At 34.7% G+C, this 26,438-nt stretch overlaps 1 protein-coding gene across 12 annotated transcripts in view; it reads left to right on the forward strand.

The window, feature by feature from the left end:
- Window positions 1-26,438, forward strand: part of ADAMTS6 (ADAM metallopeptidase with thrombospondin type 1 motif 6) — a 290,570-nt gene that overhangs the window by 217,754 nt on the left and 46,378 nt on the right. For 7 of the 12 annotated variants that reach the window (XM_082623510.1, XM_082623508.1, XM_082623505.1 and 4 more), the window contains 6 exons: window positions 480-582; window positions 7,901-8,034; window positions 9,635-9,758; window positions 10,280-10,360; window positions 22,285-22,448; window positions 22,872-23,010. In XM_082623510.1, coding sequence (XP_082479636.1) covers window positions 480-582; window positions 7,901-8,034; window positions 9,635-9,758; window positions 10,280-10,360; window positions 22,285-22,448; window positions 22,872-23,010 — 745 coding nt within the window. Of the gene's footprint in view, window positions 1-479; window positions 583-7,900; window positions 8,035-9,634; window positions 9,759-10,279; window positions 10,361-22,284; window positions 22,449-22,871; window positions 23,604-23,678; window positions 23,768-26,438 lie in introns of those variants that run through there. The other 5 variants (XR_014294256.1, XR_014294257.1, XM_082623514.1 and 2 more) reach the window with 3 other exon arrangements.

Below are 26,438 nucleotides of genomic sequence, written 5' to 3' on the forward strand. Positions count from 1 at the left end.
TGGGATCCAAACCACAATTAATAGTGCTGAATGTCATGTTACAAACCTGCCTCTTGATTTCTTAAAATAAAGAGCTGGGAGTAGCTGTGGCAACTGGACCTCAAATACTGTTACCGAAAAGGATTTTGTGTTTTAGTTTCTTCATCTAGTTTTTATGTCTGTTTATAAGGAGATACCTGATGGATTGATTGCAAAGTGGACTATGAGATGCATCTGAGTGTAAAGTTATATGGAAACTGTCTAACACTTAACTTTGTTTAAGTTACTTCAGTTATTTCTTCTGTGGCTAAGATTACAATTCAGACACTTCAGGCATAATACTGGTTGTAAAACAGTAAAGCAAATGCCAGAATTATAGCCAGAGAATAAGGGAGTGAGCTAATGTGATGGAGTTCAGGCACTTTTAATTTTAGGGACATTGTCCCTTGGTTTTGGTATTTTTCAACAATCATACTATTTATGATTTTATTTTATTTTAGCCATGTCCTTTGGGGGCCCGGGATTTTCGAGAGAAACAGTGTGCAGACTTTGACAATATGCCTTTCCGTGGAAAGTATTATAACTGGAAACCCTATACTGGAGGTAATGTATAACCTGGCAGAGTTTTCATCATGCTTGAGAGCTTTGCAAATATAAAGGAATATATAAATACATACAAACATGCCTGTACATTCATATACATACTAGTAAAAATTAGTGTTTGCAGATCACAGGAAAGTGCTTCTAGTACTATAAAGGTCTCGTGTTTTAGTTTCCCTGTAATAAAGTTAATATGTTAGTACAAATGATCAGAAATCATTTTTTAAAACCCAATTCTATTTAACAAGGTACAAAGTTCCTAGAAATGATGTAAATCCAAATAATATTTCTGAGTTCTTGAGACTTCCTTGGGGTGTATAGACATTATATTATAATAATTTACAAATATTGAATATGTGGAATTATCACCCTAAAAACAAATTATAACGATATAAATCAACTCAAAAGAGGCCAGGAAAATCTGTGTCTTTCTTGGTCACAGACCAAGGATCTTTCCATAGATGATTATTGTTCTTTTTCAGGGAAACATTTTTTGCTCTTTATTTTAGGCAAGTATCAGACGCCAATTGCTCTGTAAGCACAAGAAGTTTTCTTAAGCTCCCAAAATACAAACTAAATTTTGTTAAAATTTTCTCTTAGAAAAATAGAATGTACTCTTAAAAAATCTTTTATTTATTGTTTTTCCAATATCTTAGTTTTTTGGTTTTTTTCTTGGCCATGCCCCACGGCTCTTGGGATCTTAGTTCCTCAACCAGGGATTGAACCCAGGCCCCAGCAGTGGAAGCACCAAGTCTTAACCACTAGACTGCCAGGGAATTCCCCGAACATCTTACTTTGAAAACTTTCCAACATAGAGCAATATTAAAACAATTTTGCAGTGACAACTATATGCCCACCACCAAGATTCTATCGTTAATATTTTTAATATACTGTCTTTATTACATGTCTAGTCATCTCTCTATCCATTCATTAATTTATTCTATTTTTCAGGTGCATTTCAAAGTAAATTGTAGTCATCAGTATACTTTCTTCTAGGTGCTTCAACTTGTATAAGTTTAACCGCAGTTCAATATTTATTTTCTTTTTTCTTTTCAGGGAAGATTATATACAATGAAATACACAAAACTTAACTGTACTTTCCCTGAGTTTTGACAAATGCATATACCTGTAAAACCTTACTGAGTTATAGAACATTACCATTGCCTCCAAAATTCTCATATTCCTCATACTTCTTCCCATTTAGTAGCTGCCTCTACCTACTTCCAAGAGGCAACCAGTTCTCATTTTTTTTCCTTACCATCAATTAGTTTTTTCTGTTACAGAACTTCATGTAAAGGAAATCATGGCATATTTACTCTTTTATGCAAGGCTTCTCTAAGCCTAATGTTTTTGAGATCCATCCATGTCCTTGCAAATGTAATTAGTTCATTCTTTTTTATTGCTGAGCAGTATTCCATTGTACTAACCAGTTTGTTTATCCATTCTGCTATTGATGGAAACCTGGATTGTTTCTAGTTTTCAGCTGTTATGAATAAGCGGCTGTGAACATTTGTGTATGTCTTTTTGTGGGCATATGTTTTCATTTCTCTTGGGTAAATACTTAGGGGTGGAATTGCTGGGCAATAGGGTAGCTGTGAGTTTAGTTTTAAAAGAAACTGCCAGATGTTTTTCCAAAGCGATTGTACCAGTCACACTCCCATCAACAGTGTATAAGAGTTCTGTTTGCTCCCCATCCTTGCCAACATTTGGTGTTTTCAGTCTTCTTCTGATGGGTGTATAATGTTGTCTCAATGAAGTTTTAATTTGCATTTTCTGATCATTGAATATGTTGAGCACGTTTTCATGTGCTTATTGAGCATTTGTCTTCTTTTATAAAAGTTTGTTCAAATCTTTTACCTATTTTTTTGAATTTTATTTATTTTTTATACAGCAGGTTCTTATTAGTCATCAATTTTATACACATCAGTGTATACATGTCAATCCCAATCGCCCAGTTCATCACACCACCACCACCACCACCACCACCACCGTTTTCCCCCCTTGGTGTCCATACGTTTGTTCTCTACATCTATGTCTCTATTTCTGCCCTGCAAACTGGTTCATCTGTACCATTTTTCTAAGTTCCACATATATGCATTAATATACAATATTTGTTTTTCTCTTTCTGACTTACTTCATTCTGTATGACAGTCTCTAGGTCCACCCACGTCTCTACAAATGACCCAATTTCGTTCCTTTTTATGGCTGAGTAATATTACACTGTATATATGTACCACATCTTCTTTATCCATTCATCTGTCGATGAGCATTTTGGTTGCTTCCATGACCTGGCTATTGTAAATAGTGCTGCAATGAACATTGGGGTGCATGTGTCTTTTTGAATTATGGTTTTCTCAGGGTATATGCCCAGTAGTGGGATTGCTGAGTCACATGGTAGTTCTATTTTTAGTTTTTTTAAGGAGCCTCCATACTGTTCTCCATAGTGGCCATATCAATTTACATTCCCACCAACAGTGCAAGAGGGTTCCCTTTTCTCACACCCCGTCCAGCATTTGTTGTTTGTAGATTTTCTGATGATGCCCATTCTGACCGGTGTGAGGTGATACCTCATTGTAGTTTTGATTTTCATTTTTCTAATAATTAGTGATGTTGAGCAGCTTTTCATGTGCCTCTTGCCTTTGCCTGTTTTTAAATTGGTTATTTATCTTTTTATTCTCAAGTGGTTCATTTATCAGATAGGTTTTACAAGTATTTTCTCACAGCCTATGGCTTTCTTTACTTTCTTTGCTTTTCTTTATGTTTTAAATGGTGTTTTGGATGAGTATAAGATTTTAATTTTGATAAATTCTAATTTTTCAGTTTTTTTTAATTTTATGGTCATTGTGTTCTATGTCCTGTCTTAGAAATCTTTGCCTACCTTAACTCAGGAAGATATTTTCTTCTAAAAGCCTATGGTTTTGATCTTTATATTTAGATCTACAGTCTAAAAATAATTTGGGGGTATGGTATGTATTTTTAGTGTATTTATAGACTCTGTTTTGTTTCATTGATCTATTTGTCAATCCTATGCTGGTACCACACTGACTTGATTACTTTAACGGTAGAGTCTTGGACACGGGTAGTGTAAGCTCCTCCTACTTTAATCTGTTTTTAAAAAGTCCTTTGTATATTCTAAGTGCTTTGCATTTCCACGTAAATTTTAGAATCAGTTGTTAATGGTTACAGAAGAACATGTTGGGTTTATGATTGTTGTCATGTTGAATCTTTATATCAATTGAGGAAAAACTGATATACTAACAATATTGAATTTTCCAATTTATGAACATGGTATATCTCTCCATGTTTTCCTTAATTTCTCTCAGCTATGCTTTATAGTTTTAGGTGTAAGGTCATGCACATCTTCTGTTAAATCTCTTCCTGAGTAATTTATGGTTTGACACTATTGTAAATAAAAGTTTAGAATTTTTTATTTTCAATTGTTTCTTATATATTAACTTTGTGACCCTTCTAAATTCCCTTACTAGTTCTAATAGTTGTTTTATAGATTGTTTAGAATTTTCTTGGTAAATAGTCATGTTATCTGGAAATAGAGATTATTTTTTTCAATCTTTGTACCTTTTTATTTTATTTTCTTGCCTTAATTCACTGACTTGGCCCTTCAGTACAATTTGTGCATGTATTAATTATATGTGTTTTTCTTCTTTATTCTGTTAATATAGTGACTTAGTTGATAGATTTTATAATGCCAAACTGACATTTTACTCCCAGGATAAACCCCATGTGATAATGATTTATTATCTTTTTATTTATTTTCTTGTTATTGGGCTTAATTGCTAATATTTGATTAAGGATGTTTACATCTATCTTCATAAGGAATATTGACTTGTAAATTTTTTTCTTGTCATGTTCTTGATAACTTTTGGTATCAGAGTTACTCTGGCTTCCAGAAATAGAATCCTTATTTATCTTGAAGAAGTTTGTAGGGTTGATAATATGTCTTCCTTAGAATAGATTTTACTAATAAAACCATCTAGGCTCAGTATTTTCTTGTGAAAAGAATTTTTTTATTACAAACTCAACTCCTTTAATAGATAAAGAGCTATTCAGATTTTTTTATTCTTATGTCAGTTTTTGAATTTGTGTCTTCAAGAAATTTATGTTACTTCCATGTTGCCCAATTTATTCGCAGATAATTGATAATAACATTCTCTTATTATCCTGTTTAGTATCTATAGGATCTGTAGTGATATACACTCTTCCATTTCTGCTATTGATAATGTATCTTCTCTCTTTTTCTTGATCATTCTTGCTTGAAGTTTATCAATTTTATTACGCTTTTCAAAGAATCAACTTTTGGCTTTAGTACTTTTTTTCTAATTAATTTTTTGCTCTTATTATTATTTGGGGGGAGGGGTTTATTTTGGTGTTCTGCATTCCTAACATTTGATGTATTTTTATTCCTTCAGTTCAAAATATTTTCTTATTTACATTGTGATTTCTTCTTTGATTCCTGGGTTATTTAGAACTGCGTTATTTTTATTTCTAAATAGTTGCTTTTTTCTAGATTTTTTGTTATTGATTTATCATTTAATTACATTATGATCAGAGAATACTCTGTATGATTTAAATTTTTTAAATAGTTGAAATTTGTTTTATGATACAGCTTATTGTCCAGGTTGATGAATGTTCTGTGTATACTTGAAAAGGATGTGTTTTCTCCAGTTGTTGGATATAGTGTTCTATATGATAATAAGGTCAAGCTGGGTGATAGTATTGTTCAGATCTTTTATATTCTTTCTGATTTTTTTCTGCTCTGGTTTTTTCATCGGTTCCTGAGAGAAGTGTGTTAAAATCTTCAACTGTTTTATGGCTTTGCTTTTTGTGTGTGGTTGTAGGTTTTTGCTTCATGTATTTTGAATTGCTTTTATTAGGTGCATATACATTTGGGATTGTTTTGTCTTACTGTAGAAGTAAGTCTCTGAAATAATTCACAGATTTAATAATTAGCATCTAGATAATTGTGTGCTTTGTAAATTAACCCTAAATTCATAATAAGCTTTAAGTGAAGGTAATTGGTAGTGTCACCTTCCATTCAGAGAATCATCTTAAATCCCTTCTTGAAATAATAACATTACCTCTTCTGAAAACTTATTGTAGCAGAGGAAGCTGAACACATCTTCAGCAATAAAGGAAGAATAAATATATTTGTATTATCATCACACAGTGTAGTGGGCTAAGGAATACAACCAGAGCATTTATGTGTTCTGCCTATCAAATACTACCTTACATAATACTAAAATTGTGTAAATAAAAGACTCATGTTCACTTTTTATAGTCTGATGCATAAAAAGCTGCATTAAATTCCAAAGCATTACAATAAAAAATGGAAAAAGAACTACACTGGGTAGTAATGAAAAAAAATCCCAGTTAGATCTGTGGAAATTTAGAGCAATTTTATTCATGAGACTCTTATAAAAATAAATATAATACCTTGATTATCAGTTCAGGAAGAAATTATTTTATTACTTGTTATTTCTGTGCTCAGTACAGCAAAATGTATCATTAACCTAAGCCTAATAATAACATTATGTTATATAGAAGTTCTATAGCCTGTAGACATTGAAAATGGAAGAAAACACGGACTTCAGCCAGAGGTTGTAAACTGGCAGTTCAGGAACCGTTTTTACTTATATACATATTTTAGCCTCCACAGTATTTTTGAAAACTTTATATGAGTTGCCATGAAGAGTTTATATATATATATATATATATATATTTTTTTTTTTTTTCGGTATGCGGGCCTCTCACTGTTGTGGCCTCTCCCATTGCGGAGCACAGGCTCCGGACGCGCAGACTCAGTGGCCACGGCTCACGGGCCCAGCCATTCCGCGGCATGTGGGATCCTCCCGGACCGGGTCACGAACCCGTGTCCCCTGCATCGGCAGGCGGACTCTCAACCACTGCACCACCAGGGAAGCCCAAGAGTTTATATTTTTAAAGTCTAGGTTTCCATCTCCTCTTGAAAAAACAATGTCTGACAATATTTGGCCATCTTCTTACATGACAAAAGTCAACTGTAACAGTGATCTACTTTAATCGATTGTTCTCTCTATAAGTTATCATTGTCTCCATCACTCAATTGGCTTCTCTTTTACTTCACCCCGTAGAAACCTGGTTTCTACCTTCACTAAGACCTAGGCATGTCATTTCATCTTTCTGTCTAATTTTCTTTTTTTAGAGGTAGTCTTTTTTATTTCAAAGAAATTTTATCTGATCATTATAATAAGGCCAGAGTGTTTTAAACATCATGAAACAAAGGTTCAACAGAAAGTATTTTTAAGTCCTAATTTTAATCATTAATTACATTTTTATAAATAACTTTTTTATGTTCAGTTTGAATAAAATAAATCCGTATTGATTGCTACTTTTCCAATATACTGAGAAGTTATGATATGTAGTCTGCTTGTTTTTTTTAATTGCTACTATTTATACCTATTTTTCACGTCAACCTTGAAATACACACACAGCTATTGAAATACAAATTTCAAGTTACAAAATAAAAATTCTCAAGTTACTGTATGCATTTATCACAATATAAAATTAGATTTAAAAAAAATTATTCAAGTTTATTTCTTTAAGTTTTTATTCAATTTATTTAAACTAAAAGTGTTTGATGCTGTGTAATATTGGGTTGGCCATCTTACAGAAAAACCCAAACGAACTTTTTGGCCAACCCAATATTTATCTTTGATTTATTAATCTCATAAGAATTTTTCAAATTTAATGCTATAATTAATTTTATCTTTGACTTGCTAATCTCATAAGAATTTATCTCCATCCTAGAGCCACTTTCATGGAATATGATATGTTTAAAGCAGTTCTAAGTTTACTTTTATTTTATAATTACCATATCTCTGCTTGAAGTAGCAGTTTTTGTATCGTATTCAGTAACAAGTGATATAATTTGCATAAATTCCTATTTGTCATACAAGGTCATTCTCAAGCCCTTCCTAAACTTTATTTTTTTAGTTTTTCAAAATTGCTTTTATTTCATCCATTTTTTTCAACATTCAGTTACCTCCACTGTGATCCCTTTTGACCTAAAATATATTGAAAATATATATGGGAAATACCTGAAATTTTCAAACCTTAAGATTACTCAGCAGGTCCTCCTTCAAGTTTCACAAGCAATGAAAGTAAAGATGAAATTTTAGCAAAGAAGAAAAGAAACCTACACATCTAGGTATATAGTCAGAGAGTGATGGTCTGTTATCAATCGTAAATATGCTGTAGATGATACTGAATCACTGTTCCTTAGGAGAACCACTCCATTTATTTCTCTTCTACTATATTTGTCCAGGTGGCGTAAAACCTTGTGCGTTAAACTGCTTGGCTGAAGGTTACAATTTCTACACTGAACGTGCCCCTGCGGTGATTGATGGGACTCAGTGCAATGCAGATTCACTGGATATCTGTATCAATGGAGAATGCAAGGTTGCTCAGATTATGAATTTCATTGCTTTTTGTTGGGGTTTTTGAGACTTCTGTCTTTTTTTTCTCAGATAGTAGCTCCTAATTAATACTATGCTAATTTTTAATAAAGAGGGCTACATTTTAATTTAATTTTCAGTAAGGAAATGTACATAGTTAAAGGTAGAATTATCCATTCACATTCAAGCACCATGCAAGTGTGATTGATTCTGGTGTTCTAGTTATGTTTATAGGGATTGCTAGAGCTATGAAGATATTTTGGAATTTAATTTCCATTATTCTTCTGTTTACAAACAAGATGATAGCAAAGAGGGGGAATGAGGCTTCAGCTCATTCATATGTCTACTGTGTGTTCTCAATGAAAGATTATTTGATATATTTCATAGCAAAATATTTCCTCAAAGTGTAAAACAGCTATGCTTGTCCCATTTTGTCTTCTTTTGAAGCATTTATAATGGTTTTCGCTATAGAATTACTCTTATTAATGCATTTACTTCAGAGAATTAACCAGACCAGTTGGGAATTGCAGAAGCAAATCCATGGTATTTTCCTAGACCTGTGTATGAATCTTATCATAAGAAATTAGCCACAAAAACCACTGTTTCCTTAACTTTTTTCTTGTCTGCTTTTGTTTGACCTTAAAGAGAAGCATAAAACTAAATGCCAGAAACTGAGAAAGATGAGATAAAAAACACTGTCTATTTTAGTTAGTCTCATAATTTCTTGCAAGTTTCTGTCCTTCTGGTTAACTTGTCTCCAAATGTATCTGATGTTGCACTGTGTGTGTGTGTGTGTGTGTGTGTGTATTTACTTGAAGAAAAAGTTATTTCTGGGACGGTATAAAAATGTTTTTCAGATAACCAAGACCCAGGCACAGGTTATATTCAGACATTGCATGCCTGGTATCAATGGCTAAAAGTCAAATTACAAATTTAAGTGCCAAAATATGCCAAAAATATATGAAGGCCACATTTCTATGATTAAATACAAAATTGAAAGGTAGAATTTCAGCTTCTACAATACAATTTTATGTTTATATCTCCTTTTTCTTTATGGTAATTTTATTCAGCTAATGGAAACAGGTATTCATTTTTAGAGATTTCCTCAGGCATGAATTCCACAACTAATCCTTGACACTAACACTAACAATTGGATATCCAAAAGAGCCAGTGGTTTAGAAAGGGCAAACCATAATGCTCAGTCAAGACTCTTGTTGTTATAACCCTTGTTGTGTAGGACCATATGCCATTTTTTCTTAGTTCTTGCATTTATTAATTGAGGGTATAAGTAAGAGCCCATTGCCAACAAATTACAATATTTTAAGAATTGGAGCCTGGTATCTATAAATGAAGAAGAAGTCTAAGCTAGAAATATAGGTGTACATTCCTGGGGAATCAGAATTTTTTTCTTTAAACTTATGTGTTGAGAAGTGTTAGCTAGAATTACTTAGGGAATGAAGGTAAAAGTGGAAAGAGGAAAGTATTTCCTGTTTAGATTTCCTGTACTGGAAAAACACGTAAATAAATAAGTTATATTCATTTGGTTAGTGGGTCCAAGAGTTCCTCCTCTTTTTGACACACTGAATATTCTTCTCTGTTTTCAGCATGTAGGTTGTGATAATATTTTGGGATCCGATGCTAGGGAAGATAGATGTCGAGTCTGTGGAGGGGATGGAAGCACATGTGATGCCATTGAAGGGTTCTTCAATGATTCGTTGCCCAGAGGAGGTGAGTGTGTAGAAAGAACTCTTCCTCACACCTCTGGTGTACTTGAAATAGCCAAAATATTTGATTTCCCCCCTTATTTTAAAAATTTCTTTATTCAGGCAGACAATGGTTTTTCCCCAAATTGCTTTCAGTTCTTTAAATATTAAATGTGACTTCAGGTTAGATATTTTAAGGACATATTATTCCATTTCTACTTGACTTCATTTAGCCACGTTTCTTTAAGATGGGAATTCCTGCAGAGCCTTGAAGTGGGGGCCATGTGTTGAGGGGGAAAAAAATGAACCAATATTATATATCTTGAGACTTTAAAGATATCTTGAGATAATTTTAGAGGAAAAGAAAAATACTCTTAGATGTATTCATGAACCCAAAGGGGAATTTGCTCATTATTCACAATTTATAAAGAGTAAAAGAAAGCATGGAAGAATAAGGAAACTGTTATTACTGAATGCTTCCTAAACACTCATTTTCTGACGAAAGCTCCAGATGCTGCTTATTACTGGCTGTCTTCTGTGTTCCAGGCTACATGGAAGTAGTGCAGATACCAAGAGGCTCTGTTCACATCGAAGTCAGAGAAGTTGCCATGTCAAAGAACTATATTGGTAAGTAGCATATTTTGCTAGATTTTAAAAATTAATGAGGAAAAGCACCACAGTATCATGAAGGGAAAGACATACTGCTTTGAGGTAGAACACTTCCATGTTAAAAAGAAGTTCCACATGAAAGAACTAAACAAAAAAATCAGTAGTTTATAGGTTACTCTTCATTGGGTTATTTGATTTTTTTTTTTTTTTAATTTTTGGCTGCGTTGGGTCTTCATTGCTGTGCACAGGCTTTCTCTAGTTGCAGTGAGCGGGGTGCTATTCTTCGTTGTGGTGCATGGGCTTCTCACTGAGGTGGCTTCTCATTACAGAGCACGGGCTCTAGGCGCATGGGCTTCAGTAGTTGCAGTACACAGGCTCAGTAGTTGCGGCACACGGGCCCTAGAGCGCTTGGGCTTCAGTAGTCGTGGTGCGTGGGCTTCAGGAGTTGTGGCTCATGGGCTCTAAAGAGCAGGCTCAGTAGTTGTGGGGCATGGGCTTAGTTGCTCTGCGGCATGTGGGATCTTCCCAGATCAGGGATCGAACCCATGTCCCCTGTGCTACAAGGGAAGTCCCATAGTTAATTTTTTTTAATCAATTTTAATGAGAGATAATTTACATATAATAAAATGCATCCATTATAAGTGTATAGTTCAAAAAGTATTTACAGTTTTATCAGTATCTGTCTCTCTCTGTATATAGATATAGATATATATATAAATACCACAACCAAGACGTAGAACATTTCTGTGACTCCAAAACATTCTCTCATTACCCTTTGCAGTCAAGTCCCCCTAGCCTTAGCCTCAGAAAACATTGATCTCTTTTCTGACATTTTATTATTTTACTTTTCTTTATTCTGGAATTTCACATAAATAGGATCATATAGTATGTACTCTTATGTCTGGCTTTTTTTTCGTTCATAACATGTTTTTGAGATTCATCTATATTGTTGAGTGTATCTGAAGTTCATTCCTTTTTATTGCCAAATAGTATTCCATTGTTTGGATATACTGTAATTTATTTATCCACTCACTTGTTGATGGATATTTGGGTCATTGTCAGTCTTCGACTATTATGAATAAAGCTTCTTTGAACATGCATAGACAAGTTTTGTGTAGGCATATGTTTTCGTTTCTCCTGGATAAAAAGCCTAGGAGTGAAATCACTGGGTCATATGATAAGTACATGTTTAACTTTATAAGAAATTAATTAAGTTAACTGTTTTCCAAAGTGATTATATCGTTTATATTTCCACCAGTAATGTAAAAGAGTTCCAGTTGCTCTACATCCTGTCAGTACTTGGTATTGTCAGTCTTTTTAACTCTACCCATGTAGATATTTTTTTGTAAAATGTCTAAACAAATATTTTGCCTATTTTTACATTTTTTCTTTTTATAAAGTTATGAATTCTTTATATATTCTAGTTATGTCTTGTTCAAATATATGTTTTATGAATATTTTCTTTAATCTGTGGCTTGTTTATTTCTGTTCTTAATGGTGTCTTTTAATTCTGATGAAATCTAATGTAATAATTTTTTTATGGTTTGTGCTTTCACATCCTATCTTAGAAATTTTGCCTACCCCAGGGTTGCAAAGATTGTCTTCAATGTGTCTTAAAGAAATTATGGGTTTAGCTTTTACATTTAGATATATGGTCCATTTTGAGTTTTTATGTGAGGTATAATAAGGATTGAAATTCAGTTATTTTCACATGGATATTCAATTACTATAGCACCCTTTGTTCAAGAATGTTATTTTCCCCATTGAATTACCTTGACATTTGTGTTAGAGATCAATTGCGTGTGAATGTATGGATCTATTTCTGTTCCCTCCCATTGTTCCGTATGTCTGTCCTTAAACCAAAACCACACTGTGTTGATTAATAGAGATTTCCATTAGGTCTTGAAAATAGGAAGCATTAGGTCCTCAAATTTGTTCCTCTTTCTCAAAATTATTTTTGCTTTTCTAGGTCCTTTACATTTCTATATACATTTTAGAATCAGCTTGTCAATTTCTACAAAAAGAGATTATTTGGAATCTATAGATCAATTTGGGGAGAATTGACATCTTAAAAATATTGTCTTCCAATACATGAACAGACTTACCTGTATATTTATTTAAGTCTTTACATTTGTTCAGTAATGCTTATTTTTCAGTGTACACATCTTGCACATACAGATTTTTTTAAAATCTATCACTAAATATTTCATGCTTTTTGATGTTATTGTAAATGATATTGATATTTTAATCTCATATTTGAATTGTCAGTTGTTATACAGCTATTGATTTATTTTTGTATTGACCTCATGTCCTGTGACCTGGCTATACTCATGTATTAGTTCTGATAGTTGCTTTGTACATTTATTTGGATTTTCAACATAGATTATCATGTCATCCTTCAACAAAGTCAGTTTTACTTCTATCTTTCCAATATTTATGTCTTTTATATCTTTTTTCTTGCCTTATAATAGTGATCAGGACCTTCAGTACAATGTTGAATAGAAGTGAGGAGACTGGACATCCTTTCATTGTTACTTATCTTAAAGGGAAAGAATTCAGTTTTTTGGGGTTTTTTGTTTGTTTTTTTTAACCACTAAATATAATGTTAGCTAGAAGATTTATGTAGATGCCCTTTATCAGGTTGAAGAAGTTCCCTTCTGTTTCTAGTTTTGAGAGTTTTCTTCATGAATAGGTTTTGAGGTTTACTGCATGATCATGTGTTATTTTTTTCCCTCCCTTTCCTGTTAATATAGTAAATGCATTGATTGGTTTTCAAATGTTAAATCAATCTAACATTCTTGGGATAAAAATCACTTTGTCATAAATTTATTATCCTTCGTATATATTGCTATAATTGATTTACTAATATTCTGTTAAGAATATTTGCATCTATGTTCATGTATATTGGTCTGTAGTCTTTTCTTATAACATCTTTGTTGGTTTTTATATTAGGATAAACCTGTCCTCATAAAGTTGGTTGGGAAATATTCCTTTCTTCTCTATTTTCTGAAAAAGTCTGGGTAAAATTGGTATTCTTTCTTTTTTTTTTTTTTTTTTAGGGGAATTAAAAGGTACTCTTCTGAGTCTAAGCAACCCAGGAAGTCCATCCCCACCTCTTTTTTTTTTTTTTTTGCGGTATGTGGGCCTCTCACTGTTGTGGCCTCTCCCGTTGCGGAGCACAGGCTCTGGACGCACAGGCCCAGCGGCCATGGCTCATGGGCCCAGCCGCTCCGCGGCACGCGGGATCCTCCCAGACCAGGGCACGAACCCGCCCCCCCGCATCGGCAGGCGGACTCTCAACCACTGCGCCACCAGGGAAGCCCCTATTTCTTAATGTTTGATAGAATTCAACTGTGAAGCCATCTGGGCTGGAGTTTTCTTTGTGGGAAGTTTTTAATGAAAAATTCAGTTTCTGTAATAGGTATAAAGTTGTTGAATCCATTGGCATAATTTTGTGCATAATATTCCCTTATTCTGTTTGAATGCCTGTAGGATCTGTAGTGATGGCTCTTCTCTCATTCCTCACATTGGTGATTTGTATCTTCTTTTTCTTGATTGTTCTAGTGAGGTGTTTATTAACTTTATTGATCATTTCAAAGAACAAGCTTTTGGTTTAAATGACTTTTCTATTATTTCTCCATTTTCCAGTACATCGATTCCCACTCTTCTCTTTATTTTTTCCTTTTTGATATTCGCTTTGTGTTTAATTTGTTATTTTTCTAGCTTCTCAAGATAGAAACTTAGATTATTGATCTTAAAAATCTTTTTTCTAATCTAAAATAGGCATTTTTCACTATAAATTTCCCTCTAAGCATTGCTTTAACTTCATCCCATATATTTGATATTGTTTTTTCCCAACACTCAATTTAAAATATTTTATTTACCATATGACGCATGGCTTAGAAGGTATTATTCAATTTCCAAATATTTGGGGGTTATCTTAATTCCATTATGGACAGATAAGGTATTTGTCTGATTTTAGTTCTTTTGTTGAGGTTTGTTTTTATGGCCCAGAATATGGTCTTTCTTAGTGAATGTTCCATATGCACTTGAGAAGAATATATATTATGGTGGTATTGGGTTTAGTATTCCATAAATGTCAATTAGATTAAATTGGTTGATAGTTTTGTTCAAGTCTTCTACATTTTAATTTATTTTCTGCCTCCTTGTTTCAGCAAATATTGAAAGAATCATGTTGAAATCTCCAACTAGAATTGTGGATTAGTTTATTTCTCCCATTAGTTGTAAGGTTTTGCTTCATTTATTTTCAGAGTTTGTTGTTAAGTGTATAGACATTTAAAATTGTTAGATTTTCTTGATGTATTGAGCATTTTATAATTATCATATGTTCCCCTTTATTTCTGATGATACTCTTTGACCCTCATCTATTTTGACTGATACTAATCTAGCCACCCAGATTTCTTCTGATTAGTGCTTGCATAGTAAATTCTTTTCCATCCATCCACTTTTCACATGTAGGTGTTTCTGAACTTTAAATATGTTTCTTTTAGACAACATGTAGTGTGACTCTGATTTCTTATTGTATCTAACCATCTTTGCTTTTTCAATTACAGTCTCTAAATGCGGGGCTTGCCAAACTTTTTCTGTAAAGGGACAGATGGTAAATATTTTCAGCTTTACAGGACATGAAGTCTCTATCTCAGCTATTAAGTTCTACTATTGTAGTGTGAAAGCAGATACAGATAATACATAAATAAATGGGTATGACTGTGTTACAATAAACTTTATTTACAAAACAGGTGGTGGGCCATAGTTTGTCAGCTCCACATCTGGATCATTTATATTTAATGTAATTGTTAAAATCATTGGGTTTAAGTCTACCATTGTGCTATTTTTTTATTTGTTCCATGTATTTTTCCCTTTATTCTCCTTTTATGTCTTCTTTTAGGTTTATCAAGTGTTTTATAGTGTTCCATTTGGACTCTACTAATGGCTTATTAGCTATACTTCTTTTTTCTATTTAATTAGTGGTTGCTCTAGAGTTTACAAAATGCATCTTTAATTTATCACAATATACCTTCAAATAATATTATACCATTTATGTATAATGCAAGATGCTTATAACGGTTTATTTCCATTGTCTTCTTCCATCCTTTGTGCTATTTTTTAAAAACACATTTTACTTTTTCATATGTTATAAACCCTACAATACATTGTTACTATTTTTGTTTTAAAGAGTCAGTTATCCTTTTTAAAAAGTTAAAAATAAGAAAAATTATTTTCTATTTACCTACATATTTATTGTATCTTTGTGTAGATCTGAGCGTCCATCTGTATATATCTTCCAGTTTTTTCTCATATTTGTTTTCCTTTAAAATCCTTGAGTATATTTATAATAGCTGTTTGAAAGTTATTTTCTGCTAATTCCATAACTTCTGTCATTTCTGAGTCTGTTGCTTTTACTTGGCTTTCTTCGTGGTTTGTACCGTACCTTCCCCTTTCTTGCCAGTTGTAGTAATTTTTCATTGGATGTTGTACATTGTGAATATTTTTTTATTGAGAGTCTGGATTTTGTTGTTGTTGGGTTTTTTTCCTTTAAAGAGTGTTAACTAACTTGTTGATGAGCTTGATACCTTTGAGGCTTGTATTTGAGCTTTGTTTAGGTGAGTCCAGAGTAGCCTTAATTCTAGAGTTGCTCAGCCCTACTAAAAATGCATGATTCTCTGCTGAATGCCCTAGTGGTTGAAACTCTCTGAATTCTTTCTCTAGAAATTTTTCTGCTTGTGGTTATCTAGTTTTTTGTTTTTGTTTCTGTTTGTTTGTTTTTTGATGGGGTTTTTTTGGCCTGGCTTCATGGAATTTTATCCTATGCATACGTGGTTTACTATTCAGCAACAGATTCCCTCCTTTTACTCTAATTCTCTGGTTCTGCAAATTCCAAGTATCTTAGCCTTCCCAGTTTCTGATCTCTGTCTCCTTAACTCAGTGAGACCACCATCCTCTGCTTGGGTTCTCATGGTCTACACTGACAGAAAGTGCCTCCAGGCAGGAAGCTAGGGAGATTATATGACTCACCTTGTGTTCCTTTTTGCCTGTGTCACAGTCCTGCACAGTCCTGGCCAATGTCTAAAAACAGCTGATGCATATATTTTGTGAGTTTTCTAGTTATTTATAATTGGAGGACAAGTCCAATCCCAGTTATTTCCTCTGTAAAGAAGTGGAAATTCTGTTTATTTGACGTTTGATCCCTTGAGACAGATTTAGGCTCTGCAGAGACCCTTATGAAATCTGGTTGAGTTCTTATTCCCCTTAAAATACCACCTCTTTTTCCTTAAATCTTTTAAAAATAAGATTATATCTAGAATGCATCTTTAGGTGGAATACCAGTATCATCAGGCTCTTCCTTCCTTTATTTAGGAAGACTCCTTTATTTTTACACCATAATTTTAGATTCTTTTCTGCATCAGCAAGAATCAAAACAAAAATAAGACATCAGATGTTTTCCCTTTGATAATTCTTTGTCCATAATGCCACATCCTCCTCCCTTAGTAAATTCTTATTCAGTCCTTCTTAAATGTTCGGTGTTTTTCTGAACTACGTTATGGTACCAGCAAAGGTGAGTTAGGATTCCTTAAGTGAGTCGATGGGAAAATGGAAAGTGAGAGTTTAAATTGAAGGAGAATTCAAAGCTGCTAGAGCTTTTGTTTTTATTTTTGTTTTTACTGTTTCATGTGATACAGGCTCAGATGTCCTATATAACCAAGTAATTTTGATGTTTCAAATGAGACAGAGAATTACTGTGAGAGTTGAAAATAAAAAAATTTTAAATACAAGACAAATTTAAGACTAAATAATCCTTAAATTTGGTTAACATGTTCTTATCTCAAAAGATTAATTAGATTTATTTTTGACAATCAAGTGAATTTTATAGCATATGTGAAGTCAAGAAAGTACAGATATATTTGCCAGGCAGATGGGGGTGGGGGGAAATGAAAATGGTCTGTACTCTTAAGGACAACTGACAGAGGTCCAGAGAGTCAGAGACTCTCTGCATCATGACCCTTTTAGTCCTTTGGGCATGCTTGTTTATCTGGCCTGATAAAGTTTTTGAAGAAGCTAGCATACTAACAAAAAAATTAAACTGACGTGTTTGTCACTGTCAAAGCATGATAATCATTATCAAAATTATCACTCATTTATTTATAAAAGTTTTTGTATAGTAGTGCTAATAACCCTTTTTCTATCACATATTTTTAAACTTTTTAATATGTTTTTTCCTGTAGAGGTTTAAAAAATTATGCATGCATATCTACTAATCTTTTTCTTTATACTTTCTGAGGTCATGCTTAGAAAAGCTTTTCAATACCCCAATATTATTTTTTAAAAAGTACTCTTACATTTTCTCCTACCATTTTATGATTTAACTATGTTTACATTTAAATATTTACCCATCTGGCATTTATCCTTTTCTCTCTTTTTTTTAAACTTTGTTTTTATTGAGGTAAGATTCAAACAACATAGAATTCAAACATTTTTAAAGTGAACAGCATACTGGTATTTAGTACATTCCAAAATATTTCCATCACCCCAAAAGGAACCCGGTGTCCATTAAGCAGTTACTTCCCATTCCCCAGCCCCTGGCAACCACCAGTCTGCTGTTTGTCCCTATAGATTTACCTTTTCTAGATATTTCTTATGAATAGATGCATAAAATATGTGACATTTTATGTCTAGCCTCTTCCACTCAGTGTAATTTTTTTTTAGTCTCATCCTCATTGAAGCATGTACAGTTCTTCATTCTTTCTTTTTTTTTTTTTTGCGGTATGCGGGCCTCTCACTGTTGTGGCCTCCCCCGTTGCGGAGCACAGGCTCCGGACGCGCAGGCCCAGCGGCCATGGCTCACGGGCCCAGCCGCTCCGCGGCATATGGGATCCTCCCAGACCGGGGCACGAACCCGTATCCCCTGCATCGGCAGGCGGACTCTCAACCACTGCGCCACCAGGGAAGCCCTCTTCATTCTTTCTTATGGCTGAATGTTATTCCATTGTATTGTATATACCCCAGTTTGTTTATCCAGTCATCCATTGATGGACATTTGGTTGTTTCTACCTTTGGCTATTGGGAATAGTGCTACTATGAACTTGTGTGTACATATATTTGTTTGAGTACCTATTTTCACTTGTTTTGGATATATACCTAGGAATGGAGTTGTGGTATCTATTCATGTATAAAGAATGAGACAAATTCAGCATTTTTTTTTTTTTTTTTTGCCAAAAAGCTAGTCTTTTGTCTTAGTTCCATTTCTTGTTATCTTTCCTTTACTAATTTAGGGTGCTTCCTTTGTTATATATTAATTCCCATATGTACTTTTGTTTATTTCTTAACTGTCCATTTTGTTCTATTGTTCTGTCCATCTGTGTGCCATACCACATGTTGTTCCCACCCCATATTTGTATAATTACTGTTTTAATATTTGGACAGGAAAATCTGCTCCCTAACCCCACCTCCATCCCAAGTTATTCCTTTAGTCATAATTTCCCTTGCTAGTTCCACATTTTTATTCCTATAGATAAGCATTTCATTCCTTTCTATCAATAACATTATAAATACTTAATATCTTCTTGACATTCACATGGAAAATTACTATTTTAATTTGTGCTTAAGAAAATGGTCAAGAATCCCATCTCTACATCCAGCACAGCAACAGTACCCCTTGGTTGAGTTTGCAACAGACTACTATCATCCAAAAAGATCTATCTAGTTTCTGTAGGGGCCACACAAGTGAAGTAGATAGGTATATGGTAGAAACCACCACCCTTGCACACTTTAAGACCTTATGGGTAGCATTCATCTCTGGCAATCCACACACACCCCGCCCCCACTCCAAGATGCAATATTGTTTGTAGTTTACTGTTTTAGCTGGGGGAAGGAGAGAAGTTTCAGAGACTTCAACCTGGTCTTCCCCACTGGGATAGGTGTTATTTTACAGATCAAGAGATAAATGTGAAGGTTATGCCAGCTACCAAGTATACTGTTTCCATCTTATTTTTATTTATTTATTTATTTTGCAGTGCGAGGGCCTCTCATTGTTGTGGCCTCTCCCGTTGCAGAGCATAGGCTCCGGACACACAGGCTCAGCGGCCATGGCTCACGGGCCTAGCCGCTCCACGGCATGTGGGATCTTCCCGGACCGGGGCATGAACCCGTGTCCCCTGCATTGGCAGGTGGACCCTCAACCACTGCGCCACCAGGGAAGCCCCCTGTTTCCATTTTAAATTCAGGTCTGAGAGAAATGACCACTGACTGGATTCATGGACTCAGTGGACACTCTGTGAGCTGGACCTGGGTCAAAATTCCTTTTATTACTTTACTTCTCTGTGCCCTTATCCTAAACAAGGGACACCATTTGCCACTTCAGGTTAACTCAGTCCCTGTGCCCAACAGTCCTCAGTATATTTGGATTTTCCCTTTCCCTGCTGGTAATGGCTTTTACGTCCTTTGAGGAAAGGCGAGGAAAAATTACCACTGAGTGCTGTGGTGTTGTGATGTTGTAGGATCCTATCTCCTAGTCACCCAGCCTCTGCTTAAGCTCAGTGGGTCTGGATCAGAAAAGTGCCCATCTCTTGGGCCCCTTGGAAGACTGTATTCTGTTAAATATCTCCATGACTACTCCTGACTGCCATGCTAATTTGTTATGGTTTGTGATAACTGTGCCCACCTCCATTCTAATGGTTATGCCATACCTCCTGGCCTCTAGTATGTTGGGATCATCCCCATTGCTGTCTGCGAGCCCAGTTCTGTAATGACAGTTCCAAGCTTAAAGAGAAGAGGGTCTCAGTGATGCTGGTGCCTGTCTCACCAGCACATTCTTTTTTTAAATTAATTAATTAATTAATTTATTTATTTATTTTTTTATTTTTGGCTGTGTTGGGTGTTCGTTGCTGTGCACTGGCTTTCTCTAGTTTCTCTAGTTGCGGTGAGTGGGGGCTACTCTTCATTGTGGTGCGGGGCCAATTCTAATATGCTATTAGATTGCTATAATATGTTATTAGATACATATCTGGAGTGCAGGCTCAGCAGTTGTGGCTCGTGGCATGTGGGCTCCGTAGTTGTGGCTCGTAGGCTCTAGAGTGCAGGCTCAGCAGTTGTGGCGCATGGGCTTAGGTGCTCCGCAGCATGTGGGATCTTCCCAGGCCGGAGCTCGGGCCTGTGTCCCTTGCATTGGCAGGCAGATTCTTGACCACTGTGCCACCAAGAAAGCCCCAGCACATTCTTTATTGTTCTAATAAATGGAAGGTCTTTCAGGCCCTTGTGTAGAATATAGTCAGCTGATAGAGTTTTTGCCTTATATACTATATCCACTTTTGAATGTCCACTTCTGTGAACTTTTGATCCCTTCCTCTTCTCCCTGCTTCCACCTCCTGCTGATAAGTGCTGCCAGGCCCTGCAGCACCACAGTGCTCGCTACAACCATTTGGGAATTTTTATTGAAAGTCACTAAATCTATAGCTTAATACAGGCAAAATTGAGTCTTTACAAGAACAGGTTATTTCTCTCTACTTGTTTAGATCATCCTTGATGATTTTTATTAAAATTTCATAATTTACTCCACTAAGGGTTTGCCTGCCTTTTGATAGAATTATTCCTAAGTATTTTTATATTTTTCGTTGCCACTGAGAATGTCCTTATTTAAAACTGCTTTATAACTGCTATTCCTGATGTAGTAATACAACTGACTTTCATATATTGATTTTTATATTAAAACTTGCTGAACTTTCTTATTAAATGTCTTATTTTTCTATAATTTCTTTTAGATTTTTTACATTAAGATGAAAATTATATCATCTGCAAAAAAAAAAAAATGAGTCTTTTGGCTCTTCTTTTCCTTCCTTATTGCCTTTACTTCTTTTTTTCCTACTCTGTTACACTAGCTAGATCCCACAGTCAGTGGTTGAATAGAAGTGATGGTAACAGGCATCCTTAACTTTTTCCTGATCTTAAAGAAAATGCCTTCAACATTACATCTTTAGGTTTGATGTTTACTATACATTTTTGTTTGAGTGTTTTTGTTTGCCTTTTATAAAATTAATGAAGTTTCATGCTTTCCTAGTTTACTAAAATTTCTTTTAAATCATATATGAATATTGAACTTTTTAAAATGCTTTTTCTGCATCTGTTAAGGTAATCATCTGCCTTTCTTCCTTTAATAATATGAAAAAGTATATTAATTGATTTTCTATTATTAAACCAGCATTGCAATCCTGGTATAAGCTTACCTTACTTCTGATGTATTAACTTCTATATTACTTTATGCCAATTGCTAATATTTTATTTAATTACTTACATTTTGCATGTTTGTTCAAGAGTGCTGTTGTTGCATAATTTTTATTTATTTGACTGGCCAGGTTTGAACATGAAAATGCTGGACTCATAAAATGAGATTGGACGTATTCTCTTTCTCTATCCTCTTGGAAGAGTTTTGTGAAAAAGTGAAATTATTTTTTCCTTGAATGTGTGGTAGAACTACTGTGTACAAAGTTGTCTGAGTCTGATGTTTTCTTGTGGGAAAACTTTTATTGACTTTGAATCATCTAATATGCATTTTTTGGTATTTTCTGAGATACTAATTCACTGGCAGGTGAATCACAGTACTTCTACTTTACCAAATTATATAGCATCATTATCTAAGAGAAAGAATGTACTTACTGAATTTCTACCAACAGTGGCTGGAGATTACCAAATATTTCTGTTTCTGTGGTAGAATTCCTGGCACCTCATTAGAAATCACTTCACAATGTATATCTAAGTAACAAAAAATAAATTGTTGGTGTTGTCTGTAAAAAAAAAAAAAAAAAGATTCCCATCTCGAAATGGAAATAGATATTCATTGTACACTTCAGTGCAATGATTAATGAGTGCCATTGTGGTAAATGAAGTTTCACATTTTTAGGTAGACAGTGATTTTTTTTTTTTTTTTTTAGCTTTAAAATCTGAAGGGGATGATTACTATATTAATGGTGCCTGGACTATTGACTGGCCTAGGAAGTTTGATGTTGCTGGGACAGCTTTTCACTATAAGAGGCCAACCGATGAACCAGAATCCTTAGAAGCTTTAGGTCCCACCTCAGAAAATCTCATTGTCATGGTAAATATGCCTTTGCCGCTTCATTTCTAATCTTTGTAATCTGACCTGTGAAGTAGGAAGGGGCAGGCTTTATCATCTGAAATTAAAGTGGTGAAATTAAAGTAAATAAAGGTAAAATGGTATGCCTAAGGGTGTAAGTCTGTGTAAAGTTAAGACCATAGTACTCTTTCCATATGACTGATCTTTTCAATGCCTGCTTGAATAATATTTTTATAACCAAATAAGGCAAATGAGAGAAATGGCTCCAAATTACCCATGAAAACGGAAGTAGAAAATTCAGTATAACTGCATGTGTTCTAAAAGTTGTCTTAAATTTCCCTTAAGACTTACATTATGACATTTTCTTCTTCAAAAGAAATAATAAATATCTGAATAAAGGCTCATTGTATTTTAATTATCTTCACCAGTTGTTTTCAATGTCAGGTTCTGCTCCAGGAACAGAATTTGGGAATTAGGTATAAATTCAACGTTCCCATCACCCGGACAGGCAGTGGAGACAATGAAGTTGGCTTTACGTGGAATCATCAGCCTTGGTCAGAATGCTCAGCTACTTGTGCTGGAGGTAAGACACCCACTAGGCAGCCCACCCAGAGGGCAGGATGGAAAGCAAAACATTCTGAGCTATGCTTTGTGTTTGCTAAAGAAGCTAATTGGAAATATTTCTTGCAGGTTTGCTTCAAGCTGTAATTTAGCAAAAGAAACTTTGCTTTAATTATATTATATTCCGTTTGTTTTTAACCTCATGTAATTTGTACAGATTTGTTGGTAAAATACATCTTGGCACAATGAGTGTCTCTGCTGGTGCTTCTCCCAAGACTATCTTGAAGGTGGGCTGTTTGCTTTTCGTGAACACATTCTTGTAAAGAACATCAAGAGTTTTAAATAAGAAAATGAGCAAGAATCAGACGGCACAGATGTAACGTCTTGTAATGGGGGATGAGAATGTATGTCTGTGTGCTTGTGTGTTTGTGTTTGTGTGCTTGTATGTTTCCCACAATCCTATTCAAACTCCCTTCTGCAGCCATCCAAGTTAAGGGGCTATATACTGGGATACTACAATAATTACTGGTGTCTGGGTCTCTGGGTTAATGGTGTTTGCAGACCCCATGATAGTCCCTCAGAGAGGTAGCTGCTAGGCGGTGGTTGGTGATGTGTTGGTTGTCCCATGTGCGTTTTTCATGGGTGCCTTTTCCCCACAATTTACTCTATTCCTAATCCTCCTCCCTCTAGTGGCCACCAATGCAATTCTTTACCTCTGGCTGGGAGAGCAGGACAGTTGGCTTCCTTCAAAGCCAACACCCTTGCTGCTGCATGGACTGGTGAGTAGAAGTGCTGTGCAAGCAGCATCTTCCTTCTCTCTGGAGACTAAATGCATCGCCTCCACCGTACACCTTGGTCCCAATAGGCAAGGAGACAAAACCTATCCCTCAGGCCTGTGCTGGACTAGAGCACCTCACCATTCCGAAAGCAAAGATTAAATTTTGAATAGTGATATTTAGAATGGGAGAGATGGAACTAAAGTGAATCATCCCATTTTACCCCGTATTCCAATGTATTACCTATTTTTCCTTTCTGAACCACTCAGAAACACATGATTTACATGGACTTCATCCTTTCTTGTCCTGTACTCACTGACTCTCTAAACACTTCTGATTCTCAAAGCTTGAATCAGAGAAATTATTTTCACAAAAGTGAATAATCACAATAATACATTCAGTAATTTTAGACTCATACAAAATTAAATCATGGATAAACTCCAACTCCAACTTAAGTAGTAAACACTATGCAAAAAAAAGCAGATGAACAATAATAATGTTTTCCTCCTGTGTGAAGTGTCATGAAACATGGTTATGTGTAATCTGTGGCATCAAAAGATATCTAATTCCCATCCGTTTTATGTATGAAATGGCTGGTGATTTATAAAGTTTTAAAAACTATAGGGCTTTACTATTTCTTTTAACAAAATAAAGGATATTTGAAATTAATTGTTCAAGTGAATGCCATTATATTATATTATAGTGGCATTTATATATATATATATATATATATATATATATATATATATATTTCTTTGTTCCAATTAAATTCCTTCTTATTTAATCTATAAATTAACTTTGCCCTTTTCACATACCAAAAAGAAGTCTTCATGATAACAGTAAATACATAATTCAGGCCCTGAGGTAAGGTGGGATAAACTTATTAAAGAGTCAAAATAATTTAAAGTTCAGGAAATCTAATGAAGTAGTCTAAATGTCGAGGTTGATTAGCTTGGAGAAGAGAAGGCTGAGGGAAAGTATATTATGATAGTATCTTCAAGTATGTGACAGAATGTTGAATGGGAGGTTCTTAGTGCCTGTTCATCTTTGTACTGAAAATTGCTATATTTGGGGATGGTTTAGATACAGTCTTGTCTGAGGCCAAGGAGGGATTAAGTGAATTCTCAATGTTCCTTCTAACTCTATTCTTTTGTTCAGAAAGGAGATAGTCCAGCAAAAAAGGGGTGGGGGAGAAGGCCGAGAGAACTGAATTTAGAAGAAAAACTATGATTTTATTAAAGTAAAGAAGTATGAAAAATCTGAATGTGTGTTATTCTTTTCCATAACACTTGTATTGAGAAATCATAATAGAAGAGTGATTTCTTGTGATGGGGCATAAAACAAAAGAAAAACAAGGAGGGAGCAAAGCCCCTGGAAAGAGAATTTCTCTTTATTTTTTATACTTCTTTCTTCTCTTCTGGAGCTACCAATCCTAGATATTTGAGGTGGTTCTGGGAATTGTAATTCTGCTCAATTGTGAGTGAAAAGCCTTTATAAGGCCATTGCCTTGTTTGGAAGAGAGATGTACAGTGTTTGAAAATCAGCAGGCATAGTGTGATGAGCTGCATTTCTTGGTAAGTGGTTCTCAAAGTGTGGTCCCCGAACCAGCAGCATCAACGTCACCTGAGAATTTATTAGAATGCTAATTTGTGGGCCCCATCTCAGACCTACTGAGTAGAGTCTCTCTTTGTGGGGCCCCAAAATCTATATTTTAACAAGTTCTCCAAGTGATTCTGATGCTTGCTCAAGTTTGAGTACCACTGGTCTTGGTTGACAGAGAAACTGAAACAGCACTCTAGACACATAGAATCCACGTCCTCATCACTGAAGTCTATGCATCTTTCTAGACTCATTTTGTATCTAAAACAATGTCTGGAACATACTAGGAACTCAATAAATGCTTACAGATAAGTGAATGATCAAAAGGAATTAATTATTTTGACAATTATATATTTGTGTTATTCTTTCCAGTGTGGGAAATGAGAGTTTAGAATTGTTATTTTGTTTGTAAGGTGGGGCAAAGCAATTGTCAGGGGAAGATAGTATAATTTTGATTATATTCTTTTGTTTACTTTGAATAGGTTGGAAATATTTCCTAGAGTATAGAGTACAGATATCAGTTATTGGAGTTATTCTTCCTACACATACCCCCACTTTTAACCCCAGGTTCTTTAAATACAGGAGGCTTAGGATTGAGGAAAGGAAAATCCCTTAGGACTCAGGAATCTTGATCAAAGAGAGAGCCAGTGTCAACTGCTCAGTAATGGTAAATGGAACTTCATCTGTTGTTAAGGAATCTTTCAGGAAAAAGTCATTTCTTCTCAGTTTTCACTCAGAAACTAAGGATGAATACTAACGTGTGTTCTTAATTGGGATACTCCACTCTCATCTTTGCAAAGTGGTGCTAGGTATCTTGAGACTGCCAAAACTTTTTAAAATGAAAAAAGAGGGAACAAGAAAGATCTCAAAGAACTTTCTACTGCAGTCTCACAAGACTGTTCAATGTTCTCACGACCTTTGGACTTTGAGTTTGGGAGCAATGTTGATATTTTCTCTTACGAGATCTTTTAAGATAAGAAGTTTTGAGATTGTTTTTCTGTTGCTTAGCAGACCCAGTGACAAATCTAAGACTGCAGGAAACACTGCTAGTGTTTCAGTCCAAGAAATGGTCTTT

Source organism: Mesoplodon mirus (genome assembly GCF_964341445.2).
Source record: "Mesoplodon mirus genome assembly, chromosome: 5".
Taxonomy (NCBI): domain Eukaryota; kingdom Metazoa; phylum Chordata; class Mammalia; order Artiodactyla; family Ziphiidae; genus Mesoplodon; species Mesoplodon mirus.